Source organism: Biomphalaria glabrata, chromosome 14 (assembly GCF_947242115.1).
Source record: "Biomphalaria glabrata chromosome 14, xgBioGlab47.1, whole genome shotgun sequence".
Taxonomy (NCBI): Eukaryota; Metazoa; Mollusca; class Gastropoda; family Planorbidae; genus Biomphalaria; species Biomphalaria glabrata.
Window position 1 is genome coordinate 2,165,453 of NC_074724.1, and position 14,785 is coordinate 2,180,237.

At 33.3% G+C, this 14,785-nt stretch overlaps 1 protein-coding gene across 1 annotated transcript; it reads right to left on the reverse strand.

Annotated features, from left to right (window-relative positions):
• Positions 1-7,271: 7,271 nt before the first annotated feature.
• Positions 7,272-12,879, reverse strand: LOC106068761 (uncharacterized). Its single transcript, XM_056010155.1, has 6 exons — positions 12,767-12,879; positions 11,782-11,856; positions 9,519-9,564; positions 9,172-9,237; positions 8,990-9,055; positions 7,272-8,842 (listed from the first exon to the last, which is right to left on the reverse strand). The coding sequence occupies exons 2-6, from the start codon at positions 11,842-11,844 to the stop codon at positions 8,514-8,516; spliced, it is 570 nt and encodes a 189-aa protein (XP_055866130.1). The 5' UTR covers positions 11,845-11,856; positions 12,767-12,879; the 3' UTR covers positions 7,272-8,513.
• Between the last annotated feature and the right edge of the window lie 1,906 nt (positions 12,880-14,785).

The window sequence follows — 14,785 nt, forward strand, 5'->3', positions numbered from 1 at the left end:
TGTGTGTTTATGTCTGTGTGTGTCTGTCTATGTCTCTGTGTGTGTCTGTCTATATCTGTGTGTGACTGTCTATGTCTCTGTGTGTGTCTGTCTATGTCTCTGTGTGTGTCTGTCTATGTCTGTGTTCTAGTGAACTGTATCGTTTATTTTAGTTTTATAAAACTTTGACATAAGTCTTGTCCTATTGTCTTTTAAATGTCAGCTGGTTTGATTACAGTGTAAGACATGGCTCACTATCAAAAGTCCTTGTTCAAGGTACAGTGTAAGACATGGCTCACTATCAAAAGTCCTTGTTCAAGGTACTGTGTAAGACATGGCTCACCATCAAAAGTCCTTGTTCAAGGTACAGTGTAAGACATGGCTCACTATCAAAAGTCCTTGTTCAAGGTACAGTGTAAGACATGGCTCACTATCAAAAGTCCTTGTTCAAGGTACTGTGTAAGACATGGCTCACTATCAAAAGTCCTTGTTCAAGGTACAGTGTAAGACATGGCTCACTATCAAAAGTCCTTGTTCAAGGTACAGTGTAAGACATGGCTCACTATCAAAAGTCCTTGTTCAAGGTACAGTGTAAGACATGGCTCACCATCAAAAGTCCTTGTTCAAGGTACTGTGGAGGAAGCACGAAGAAAGGGTCGTCCATAGGAAAGATGGCTGGAGAACAGAAAAAAAAAATGGACCAGTTTCTGTCTTTATATACTACTAAGAACAGCTGCTGACTTGGAAAATTGGAGAGATTTGGTGTAGCAAACTGTCACAGCACCCCCTACGACGAAAGTCAAGGGACAGATGATAATGAGGAATGTGTGGCCCAGTGGCTAAATCCGCTAGCGCTCGAGTTCTAATCTCTACTCTTGCTAAGTTGTGTTAGTGGAGCGCTTAAAGGCAGCATTGAAACCTTTTCCCAGATACCCCTCCAAACTGGTCCACAAAAGAAATTGTACAATATCGCTCTGAGCATGCACTAAACATGAAACTTGCTCTATACCAGCGGTTCTCAACCTTTTAAACTCGGCGACCCTTTTTACAATCCCCCCACTCTGCCGCTACCCCCCCCCCAAGCACACACATACAGCAATAGAAGAGTAGACAATACTAATCCATATTTTCGATGGTCTTAGGTGACACCTGGCAAATGGTAAATCGACCCCAAGGGGGTCGCGAAATACAGGTTGAGAAATTCTGCTCTATACAAAAGTAGCTCAAAACGTTAGTACATTATAATTTTCTAATTGTAGGCTTCTTTTAATCTAAAAACTTGTTGGTTTTTTTTAAAGTAAAACAAAAACAAAAAAACTAAAGTTCCCCTGTCAGACCTTGTAATCTATGAGGCAGATGATGTATAGGTCATCTGTTTCTGTGGCCCGTTGTTAACTAGGGTGTCATGTGTCCAGCACAACGACCAACCGACTTTATTTTCACTAACTAATGTCAGGTACCCAATAGAGCTGAGCGGATGCAGAGGCGACCTAAAGATTCAGAATGTAAAAATCCACAGTCTTCGAACCCGAGACCCCCGGTTCCGATGCCAAGCTTTTTACCACTCAACCACCGCGCCTCCTGTTTTTAAAGTAAATATGCAAAATTTTGCTCTTACACCGTTTGTAAAGCAATAATTTAACTTTGTTTTGAGTATTACTACACTGTAACCCAATCCGCTTTCTTGATTCTAAACACAGACACTGACAAATTTTGTGAGTCGATGCTGAGACTGACTAAAAGAACTAACCTTATTATAGTGTTTTAAAACATTTCAGAATCTACACCAGTGATTCCCAAACATTTTCCTTAACATTTTGAGTATTTAGCGGACAAATTTACTTATTTTTTTTTTTTAGTGGGGGATTAATTGGTGGCCAGCATTTTGTGGAACACCTTTCCGGGCCTCGCGGAAGACTAGGGTTCAACGGAAGACAGTTTGGGAATCACTGATGTACACTAGCACTTGACATTTGTTTTCAAATATTTTCAAATATTGTTTCAGGACAATCTGTAACACTTACTTAAAAGTACACACATTTCTTTAAAAAGTCTAGAATGTAAACCATTAAAAAAGGGGGTAGTTATTTTTTTCTAAAGTTAAAAATAATTTCCATGGAATAACATAAGAGTTCGCATGTATTATGTCCTCACATGTCATCATGTGTCTTTTATTCTTTGTGTGTCCATTTGTTGATATCCTGAATTTTTATAAAAGTATTTGTTTAGGGTATAACAATTATAAAACTATAACGGGTAATTTAAATTTGAATAACATTGTCATATCAAAGACTCTACTCCAATAGTTGCATCATATGTATTTATCATAAATATTCAGGATAGCAAAAGAAGTATACATACATTTAACTTCACCTGAAAATTATGTTAAGTTTACATAAGAATATTGCTTCTCATTAGATAATTAACTCTTTATCTCCGTAATTATTTTCCATGTTCTGCCAGAAGTGTTAATTTTTCACAATTGTAAATTCTACCCTGTTATGATTAAACTTCAATAACATTTTTGTGTGTAATCAGAAAACGTTGATTTCGGTATACAATTATATGAGAATGTCTGCTCTTTTTATATAACACAAACACACGTTTATAAACCGAAAATTTAATTTCATTTAATGTGGGTGAAATAAACAATGGTATCGTTAATATTAGAAAGAAAGAGTTAAATAATGAAGTTACCAAAACAATACAATTTTGATAGTTTCACGCACTACTATTTATTTAGATTTTACACCTTTCAAGTGTAAATAGTATGTGTTTCTATCACCTTATTGATTTTACTGACATTTGTTGGTATATGATGGACACGACATCGTTTTGTTTTTGTTTTCTTTTTGTTTTGTTTTGTTATTTACCTCTTATACAACATTGCACAAATCTAACTAAGATAAACCAGCAGAATATAAGATACACTGCCACATGTTAGAGTCCAATGTCACTGCTGGATAATAATGTAGATTGTTGGGTTGTTGAGTTTGTAAGTGATGCTGAACCCAATCCCCCCACTGTTAAAGTTCCTGGGGATGTAGGTCGTAGTTCTGTTGGTGTTGATAATGTCTGAGGACAGCTTCCCTCTGAAATGCATTCATTTTACATTTCACTGTTAGATACGGAGTACAAGAGATAGTTTTCTATTATCAAAATTTGTAATGTGAGACAAGCTTTATGTCCAAAGATTTCAATATCGAGTCTCTGTCCGTAATTTAATGTAGTCACCTTGAAATCCTAACACCAACTGATAAATAATAATATAAATAAAGTAAACCCATTGTCCTTGACGTCTCTCAATGTCGCGTTCAAGTCCGTCAAGGTGCGTCTATATTATAGCTTAGTGTCTAACAATTCATACCAGGACTTATAACTACAATGAAAATAAATTTTTTCTTTCAAAAAACTACATTGAACGGCCTAAGATTGTCGGGACCTTGCCGTTTGGCAAGACGTCTCAATATATTTAGGAGGAAGTAGGAGCCAACAGCCCCCTCCTAATTTTGAGAAAAAGCTTCATCGAAAATAAATAACGCCTGTAGGACAAAAATCTATTTTAAACTGAATTAATAGACAACTTTTTTGTCTTTAAAGTATAAACTTCTGTAATTTATTGGGGTAGGGAGATAATGTAAAGCTCATCTGTTTCGATGCATGACTGTTCACGAGAGGATCTTATTGTCAACACAACGACCTAACGTAATCAAGAACCTTTTAGATTTGGGTACACTCCCATTTCAGAACTTGTGATCTATAGAGCAGATGATGTAAAGGCCATCTTTTTCTGTGGCCACGGTTAACAAGGATGTCATGTGACCAGCACAACGACAAACCGTCTTTACTTTTCCAAAACTAATGTCAGGAATCCTAAGCGTCCTAAAATGTCCAAAGTTAAAAATCGCAGATGAAACACCATTGCTTTAGAAGCCAAGCGCTTTACTACTTAGTCACCACCCCACAAATCAACTTCTATAAATATTCTAACAAGAGTTCGGTGCTTTTTAAATAAAGGTATAGTAAATAACAGTTACAATTATAATTAAGAGTATGACATTTTAAGATGTATATATTATTCTTACCGATGAAATAAAAAGTAAAAGTTGTCAACATGTTCTTGTCTATTGTCATGATGATTTCTAAGACAAACAGGAAGAAGGGAAGTAATCTAGTGCAGATGTTACCATTCTACTTCAACTTGCTAGTGTGATTGTCTTCTCTTGTAGTACCTTTTTTGTTCCAATATTTACTTGTCAACTTAAGAGAGAGCTAGCAAGCTCAACTTTTTTCAGTATTTCAATGTAATGTTGTTGTTGTTTTTTAAATTTTAATAATAGTTTATAGTTTAGAGTTATATAGTAATATGGTTTCTTGAATGAGTTTAAGTCTAAAAATAAGAATATATATTGATGTAGAGAACAATGTAAAACTAGATTATTAACTTGTTACGCAGAACAAGATAATAAATGTTTTGATACTCTACGTATAAGTTTATAAATATTTCATATCTAGTCAGACATGAAATGGTTAAATCATTCTAAAGATAAGAACCTAATAGATAGACTATTGTTAGATAGCTAGTTTAGTCAGTTGGGTTGCGCACTTTATTAGACTGACGGTGAACGCACATTTTATAGTGACGACATAGACTTTGGGTTAGAGATTAGAATAGACTTTTATTTAAATCAGTTACTGCTAGACTCTTGAAGGGATAACATCGTTATTAGTGACAGACTAGACTGTGGCCCAGTCTGTATTAAACATTTGCTTGAAGTTCACCTTGAGTGAACTTGGTCATTGAGTCTGTGTTCCTGTTAGTACCTTATCTATATTTGTGAAGGTGTGCATGACTTCAAGAACTCGCGATTGAAATACATCAAACAAGGTACTCACGCACTTAATCTAATTAAGCATCTTCTAGAAATACTTCAGCTACATTTGATATGCACATGCATCCGTTACACTATGAAGTCCCACTATTCAGACCAAAGGTGCTCGGCCAAAAGTGTCCCATGAAACTAGAAAATGAAATTTCCTATTCCCATAAAAAATAGTTTTCTTTTGATTAATTCTATCGATTTTGTTTTTTTTTTTTTGGGGGGGGGGGGGTAATTATGTACTGTTATTGGTACTTGCAAAAGGGAAGAATTCCTCAATACTGTGAAGAGAGGAAAGCTGACTTGACCTGATCAAAGTGTAAGACATGACTCACTGTCAAAAGTCATTCATCAAGGTCCAGGGGAGGGAGCACGAAAGTCGTCCAAAGGAAAGCTGGCTGGACAACGTAAAAGAATGGACAGGCCTCTCTTAAGAACTATGGCTGACCGGGAAAAGTGGATGGACGGCAAGAAAGTCAAGGGGCAGAGGCATTTAGTCAGTTTAGCCATTTCTTTCCATTTCTTCCATTTCTTTCCATTTCTTTCTATTTCTTTCTATTTCTTTCTATTTCTTTCTATTTCTTTCCATTTCTTTCTATTTCTTTCCATTTCTTTCCATGTCTTTCCATGTCTTTCCATGTCTTTCCATGTCTTTCCATTTCTTTCCATTTCTTTCCATTTCTTTCCGTCTTCTTATCTTATCTTATTATCTTATATATATATTTCAGACGCTACTGTACAGTATTGGTTTACTACACTGTAAGTTAATCATACGTCACTTTTTGACGTTTCCGCGATAACGTGACTGCTCTCTTAGAACAAAGTCGTTATAACGTTTTTGACGTTGGTCTGTGTCTCTTATACAGAGGAATATTTTAGCCGCCATGTACCACCGCTGTTGTCTTATTTCTCTTATCTTATAAATTACAGACTTTTTTTTTGAAGAGAAGATACAATCCATCCCTGTGTAAATCTAAACACGCATGCTAATTAGACGTACACTCTGGTAAGTCTTTGGTTTTATTGTCTGGATTTGATTCATTCCTGCCTTTTATCAGTAACGCTGTTGCGATAGTTTCATCATTGCTGACTTTATGACCTAGGCTTTGGGAGTTGGCAACTAAAGTCTAATAAATAGTGACTGTTAGCTGTTCCGAGGGTAGAAGCTTCGGTTATGTTACTTTCTCCAAACAGGGCCGGCTTTATGAATAAGCGAACTAGGCAGCCACCGGATACCTCCGATTAGTTGTGGCCTCGCACAGGACACAAAGATTTTTTTTATCGAGAAAAACTTGCAAAATATAAATCCAATCTCAAGCAAATCAGAACTCGATGGCTCTATGTGTATTCGCCTAGCCCTAAAAGCACGAAATTGCGCTAAACAGAACAAATGTAATGGACCTCATTCACAAATCGTATACAAACATTCTCTATCTCTTCTATACAAATTAAATAATCCACTAAGTTTATTATGTCACTGTTTTTCTTATTTTTTATCAATATTATCACGTGGCTAAATGTTGCTTGTTTACGGTTGGTAAATGAGGTCCATTACATGACTGATATAAACTTATTGATACAATTACACTTCGTAAAAGCTTCGTAATTTAAAAAAATTAAAGGTCGTCCATTCTCCCCTTCTATCGGGGGGGGGGGGGGGTCGGCCGAGTGGGGGGGGGGGCGATAGCCCCTGCCGACCCCCCCCCCTGGATCCGCCAGTGATTTGTAATACATTTGTAAAACATTTGTAATACTTTTGTTAAACATTTGTAATACATTTGTAATCGAAGGAAGGGGGGGGGGATGGACGAATTTTAATAAAGAAATCACACAATTTGTATACGAATTTATTTGTTATGTTAATAATATATACTAATTATTTATATTTCAACCTATTTTTAGATTATTTCGACCCCCTTCTTTAGTATGTTGGCTGATTTGGTGGATGGGGAGGTGGCGATGGCATCAATCCCCACCCCCACCATAAACTTTCGATTGGGGGGGGCGGTCAAATTTACTTATACAATTCACAGCTTGTCAACGGAATCAATTAAATATCGATATAATTAAAACTTGTTATTGGTATTTTAACCAATCTTTATATTATGCCGTTCCCCTGTTAGCCGATTGGGTAGGGGGGGCGAATGCATCTACTGCCCTTCCCACCTAAACCCTTTGAGTGGGGGGGCGGTCCTACTTTTAATTAGAAATCATAGTTTGTGAACAAAATTAGTTGAATTACAATATAATTTTTATATTATATTGCTATACTTCTGATATCTTAGCCGATTCGGTGAGGTGGAGGGGGGCGATTGCTTCTGCTGCCCTCCCCACTCTAGCCCTCTGAGTGGGGGCGGTCCTATTTTAATGGAGAAGTCATAGTTTTTGAACAAAATTAGTTGAATATCTATATAAAAGAAGTTATATATTGATGTTTTAATCCATTTGTATATAATGTCGGACACACTATCTGATCTCAAATGTTATCATAAGTAAATATAAAAGGAAAAAGGGTTTTTCCAGGTGGGAGGGGCCTTACATGCGATCGCCCGACCATCGGACAAACCAATACTTTTTTCTTTTTGTATTTTAGTTAAGAAATTACAAAATAAAAAAAAAGTGTCACTAATATAATTTATATATGCTAAAATTGAATTCTTTTATCGAGTCGCCCCACCCCCTATTCTTTAATGCCAAATGCAGTCATTAGCAGAAATTATAAAAAGGAACGAGGATTAACGTTTTCACTCTACCGTTCTCTCCTCTTTCCAGATGAAAATATGACGTTTTAAAACAGAAAAGTCAAATGTGGTCACAGAGTTTACGTCAGTGTATACGACTTTGAGTTATTTTAAGAAAGACTTTGTTTTGGAAAATTTAGAATTCATACGAAATTTCTTATAATAAGAGTAACAATTGAGATGAGTTCTGAACCCAAATATTATTTTCCTAGTCATCTTTCCAACAATTACTCAAACTGATATTTTTCTGTTGTAAAAAAAAAAAGAAATTAGGACAATAACTCACAATTTTTGCTTGAATACTAAAAATGCAAAAAATGTAAAATCTAATTGGTTCACTTAATTTCTCCTCCCACTTCCAAAATGTTTGTTTAGAGCTTTGAGTTATAGTTCTGTAACAAACCAAATTACAAACATGCCTATTGAACAAAATGTATCACTTACAAATGAGCTTTCTTTTTTAAAAAATATTATTTTTCGAATAGATGTTTTTTTCGGCGGCGTTACTCAAAGTCTTAATCTAAATCTGTGAAGTATCTTATCTTTTCAAGAATAAATGTAATACATTGGTAATACATTTGTAATACATTTGTAATACACTTGTAATACATTTTATTACATTTGTAAGACATTTGTAAGACATTTGTAAGACATTTGTAAGACATTTGTAATACATTTGTAAGACATTTGTAAGACATTTGTAAGACATTTGTAAAACATTTGTAATACATTGGTAATACATTTGTAATACATTTGTAATACATTTGTAATACATTTTATTACATTTGTTAGACATTTGTAAGACATTAAACTCCCACCACACATTGCTGGGTGAGTTTGAACCTTCACATTTTCTACACCAACACTTTGTGTATGCAGAACCTCCATAACGTCCATCTTGTCTGACTCCATCTTAAAACTTGTTTACAAACCACACTCTTCCACTTCCTGTCCTCAAGTTTCTTCTCTCACTCATGTTATAAAATGGATATGGTCGAGTTGTCTTTGGATAAAACTCTGGTCTGTCTGGACTTGACATATCCACACTAACTCTAGCTTTGAGGTCAGCTATAACTTTGATGCATTCATACAAATCTTTGTCTTGAAAACCTTCAGGTAAATGTTTCAAGTTGAATGTATCAACAGGTATAAACTGTCTATGACCTGGATTCTTCTTACAGCCCACAAGATATTTGTGTAGATCAGCTTCTCCACCTTCTGACTCCTGAGTTTCATGATCACCTGGAGAACAAGGAAATAAACTTCATCCAATGTTTACAACACAATGTACGGTATTGAGTCTATCAAGAGATATCTATAAATAGATCAAGTCTAACTCATGTGTTGATTTCTAGAGTTTATACACTAAAAATGAAACTCAAAAGTTACCAAGTAGTGGACCTTCAACCTCATCTGACTGGACTTTGGACTGGTCACTGGTGAAATGATGAGAATCTGAAAGGATGATAGTCAAATAAATATTTTATATATTCTTTTCTTTTATTATTATTAGAAAATAGACTTATACAAAAACCTTTCTCTATCTAAACATTTACAAACCAAAAGTTTACCTGTATCTTGGTTCTCATCCCCAAGAGTGGATAAGTCTGCTAGGTCAGTCTGATCCTTTAGACAAACTGAAATAATTAAAATACATGTGTCAGTCAGTCTAATTTTTTTTTTTTTTTTTTTTTCTGAAACAACAAAAAATATTTTGAAAATTTTGAATTTTTACATAGAGAAGAAATTAAATATTTAAAATATAGTTCTAGAAGCTGAACATAGACCTTACATTGCAACAACTTGAATTTGACATGCTACTTATTATTGAGCTAAATTCTAGGGAAATAATTTGATAATAAAATAAAACCATTAGACTAGTTTTAAACTTAGTTATTGTTTCACTCTGATTTCATACCATTAAGTCCACAGGTGTCTTGAGGAACACAAAGGTCTGTACTGTTCTGGAAATTAGAACAAAATATGTACATAAAGTTGCTTTTATTTATTTCTTTATGTATAAACACATTTACATCAATGAAATATTTAAAAAAAAAAATAATTTTTTTATCTTTTTGCTTTTAAAAAAATATTTTGTTGTTTTATAAATTGTTTAAACTAAGATTAATTGCATTTTTTTTGCACTTAGATTGAATGTAATACATGTGAAATACTTTATACTGAAATGTAAAAAAATAATAATTCATCAGGAATCAGTAGTGTAGATTTCAATTTAACTACTTTTGGAGTACTAGATCTAGATTCTAAATCTAAATGACAAATTCCTTAAGATAGAAAACAAAATAATAACAATGAAAAGTAGTAATAAAAGAAAGAAAAATAACAGTCAAATAACAAAAGTATAAAAAAAACACAAATAAAAAAAATACATTAGTCTATGATTTCTAATGTATATTATTTTGAATAAGACAATAGTATCCTTATTACAAAAATTGGAGTATTTTTATCTAGATCTGGCAGCCTGGTAGTGTGATATGCAATAATATTTGTCTCTCAATAGTCTTGAGTTTGAATCATGCCTGGTCCATCCTTGCTTAAATTTTTCCAATTAGAAAAATGTCTGTAACTACATTTACATTTTAAAGAGTACATTTTAGATCCTATCTACTTGATTTCAATTATTTTTTTTAAACAAAGATATTTACAATTTTAGAATTAGTCTATAGATCTTGTAGGACTACTTTTTGCTTATCTATTAGATCTAGAATTTTAGAATTTATATAGATGCATTGACCTTTATTTAAATCTAAGTAGGCCTATATCTAATGTCTAAAGATGTATAGATCAATAGATTAGATCTAGTATGAATTAAATTATTAATAGATCTAGACTAGAAGCTAATGTAAATTTAGATGTGGATATATATTTTCTACATTACCTAAGATCTAATTAGTTATGGTAGTTTATATAGATCTACACAAGAGTCTAACTTTTAGATTTAAATTTACAGTTCTAGCTAAAGTTATTTAAATAGTACACTAGATAGATCTATTTATAGGCCTATACTGATTATGGATCTAAATCTAGTAGAATATTATCTAAATCTATATCTATCATAAGATCATCTATAAATTGATTAGATTTAATATGAGACATCTAGATCTACTCTAGATTTATTATAGCAAATTTGAACTAGATTCTATTAGATATTAAATCGAAGTCTAATTTAATTTAGATATAGATCTAAATGTATATGTTTACAATATTTACTACTGAATCTAGTCATTTATAGATCTATAAACGTAAAGGTTAATTAAGTCTAATCTAATTATAGATCTAAACTCTACACAAGCTAATCTAGAAAAGAAAGAAGAAAGGATTTATCGGCTGCAGTATTCGTTAATCGTAATCGACACAGTTATTTACGCTTACAATTGAAATCTCTATAACATACGACGAAAACAATAGTCATTTGACAAAAAGTATCAAACTAGGTGTTGTTTAGATTTTAAAACATACAAAAATATGATCAGGTATTACTGATACTCACTATGTTTTACAAACACCATTAAAGTTGTATAGATATAATAGATCTATTAAGACTGGTAGTTTTAATTTCTAATAATTGAATTAAATATCAATTCAAAAGTAGTCGCATTTATGTCAAACCAGATTTTTCTGCACTTTAAAATTACAATTTAAATTCTACATTGTTATTGTCTTTATTAGTATCATTATTGTTATTATATTAGAAAAGGAGGAATTATCATTCTCAGGCACTTCCATGGACGGTCTAGCTTCGTTAAAGAGAAACAAAATGTATTGATGATTGTATAAATGGCAATTAATATTTAATTTTTCATTAATACCCTACCTGGCATGTCAAGGTTGAGCGTGAAGTGAAGAAAAATGTATGAGATGAAAAAAAAGTTGTTTGTACATGTTTGATATTCTATTTCCTAGTTAAAACCTCACGCAGGACGACGGGAGAGGGGAGCGGGTGTCAGGCACTTATGGATTGCTTATTTGCTAGGTGTGTAGTGTGTGTGTTTTGTGATTTATTTTTCACTATAATGGTGAGCTGTTTCTAAGGACGCTCTATAATGGCGTCATTGCTTCTTTCTCTTTTGTTTGGGTATTAGATTTTTGCTTAATTTTATAAAAATAAAAGCCTAAATAAGAAAACATTTTTTAGTTAATTTAAACAAATACAGACTTACTTTTTCTGTTATTATCTTTGTAGATACTTTTCTATCAGTTTGAGTTTTTTTCTTGCAGGACATCTTTGACGAGTTCTAAAAATAAATAAAAAGTGTTTCTAAGAAATGTCTTCACCAAACATACAAGGGCAGATAACTAAAACTTTGTCCCCCTTTGCTACGCAAATAGGCTTTTTTTGTCTTCCATTTCAGTAAATTATGTACAAAATATGAGTACTTTGTAGACCTTGTTTTACTTTTTTTCTTGTTCACAGGATAGTATTTTTTAAAGTTTATTTCTGGATATTTGTCGGCGGAATTCGACTAACTAAATTTGCAAACGACGAAAGAATCTACCAAACTTTAGTGTCTATTTATAATTTAGAAGTCATATTTGGAATTTCCGATTTCCTATGTAATCTATATTTAGCAAGAAAATCCATTAGTCATAGAGTCACAAAAAATATGTGTACACACTATATTAGATATCACTATCTGATAAGTTTAGTTTTTCCTTTACCACATGATTGGCGCTATACATTCAATTATAAATTTCACATGCAGATATAAACATATACTTGCATTATAACCACACAAATGCCCAACTTGTAAATCAAAAGTTATCTACCGTCTCTATGTTTTCGGTCAAGGCAGCTGAGAGGTGAAGTGCTTGGCTTCCAAACCTTGGGTCCTGGGTTCGAATCCCAATGAAGACTAGTATTTTGAATTTTAAAACTCCGATGGGTACGGGTCGTTATACTGGCCACAAGACTCCCTGCTAACTGTTGGCCAAAGAAACAGATGCTTTTTTTAACATCATTTACACTTTAGATTTTTTTATCATAAAAAAAATGATTTGCCAAGATTTAGATCTAAATCTATACAACATCCATGCAAACCTAAATTTGTTCTACGGTTCACAATTCTACTTATTTGTATTTAAGAGAAACCTTATATAAATAAAAAAAATTCAATGAAGCAATGACTTTGAAATAGAATGACTTACTTTATAAAATCTCTGCGTTTTACTGACAACTTCTTGAATTCTATTTATTGAAACACGGACATAGAATAAAAAGTAATTCAAGGAATTTCCGATTTTTTTCTGTTTTTCATCAAACAAAGTTTACCAACTGTGTAGCGCCCCCTAGTATTTAAATTGATATCTTCTTGTTGATGTTTCGTGAAGGACATTGACTGTGACTTTGTTACTAATATTTCTAATAAAGAGTGGGAGATAGATTTTATGTTTTTCTTGGCTACCTTTGCAATTAGTTGTTCGTACATGAAATTTAAGTGCATGTTTCATCTTTTTAAACAAGCTTTCAAATTTCTTCAGGCAAGCAAGTAAAAACAGATTTAGTCATTTTCCTTTGCTAAAAAGGTGAAACTATTTCTACTGAAATGGTTAAAAGAACAAGACTTGTTTAGATTCCTTAATATCGGAATCAATAAAAGCAAATTTTAAGATGTCAAGAACCAGTTTTTCAATATCATTAGCTCATTATTTTGCACAGAAGCTTATTAAGGTCCAGAGAAAATAACTTCATGTAAATTATAACCTGAAAGAGAAGTGTGAAAAAAAAAGAAAATTAAAAGTTTAATACAATACGAACATGAGTTGAAAGTTATAAGAAATTATACAATTAGATAGCGTATTTTTTGTAAAGTTGTATTTTTAATTTCAATTTATATTTTGAATATTCTCATTTTTTTTTAATGTGGCCCTACATACGAAAAGGTTGCCCAACCCTGCATTAGATGATTAGTAACTATCTGTGCAAGGGGAGGTAATCCATAACACACATACACATTGGATGCAGAGGCCTAGTAAGCAATCGGCGCAAGAAAGTTTAATGGCGCCCCCCCCCCCCCAAACCCATCGTCCATGAATATTACATAGAAATATTATAAATAAAAAGTGTTTCATGATAATAGAAAACAAACAACAAAGAAATTTATTACCTAACTGGTATATCTACAATAATTTTATGTTTTGGCGCATCTCTGTGTGAGGCTGCCTCCCCCCTCCCAGTAGGTGACGCTAGGGGCATAGTGCCCTTTCTCTACCCCCACTCAATATGACTCTTATTTGATGATTATTAGCTATATATTCAAGAGGAAGTGATCCAACGCACACACACACACACACACACAATAGTCCTAGGAGAACCATTAGTGAACCGAAAAAAACAAAGATAAAGTATTTGGTAGACTCTATAGAAAGCACACATGCATAACAAAAGGCATGACAGAAGAAAAACGAAAAATCTGAAATGACTATTTTTTCACACAGGCACTAGCAACATAAACATGCTCAAACTGTAGTATATAGTTTCATCTGATTATCTTCACTATAGTCACATAAAACATATCTATAGGGGTCTAGTTGCTGAATTAAAGAAGTCTGGTCCGTATAGACTACAATAATGTAAAAGAAACATGATAAATATGGAATTAATTAAAACCATTTTTTTTATTTAAAAGGTTTCGTTATTTTAATCTAGTGGATTTATTTTTTTTGTTTTGAAGTACCTTTTGCGCATATTAACTAAGATTGCTAGATCACATGATTGTACCAGACGTATAGCAGAGCCAAGTTCAAGAACACACAGTGACCGAGCTCAGGGGAAGTAATTATCTAAAGGTTGACTTGCGTGCTAAAATACTTGGCATTAAAATAGAGCCAGAAAATTACATTTCTTGTTCCTATACTGGAGTGACGTGGTGTACAAACACTGACGGATCAATAAATATTGTGGCAGGTGGATAGCAAGCTGAACAATTGTGTCAGGTCAGAGATTACGAAGAAGTTTAGAAGGCCATCGCAACTAAGTTTTTACACGGCGGAGACTTGAGCTATGAGGCTATTAATGAACTGAAAGTTAGCTCCCCTCTCAGACCATGCGGCAGATGATGTAAGTAAAGGTCATCTGTTTGTGGTCTGCGGTTAACGAGTGTGTCATGTGGCCAGCACAATGACCAACCGCCTTTATTTTCCCTAACTAAAGTCAAAAGTTTGGTT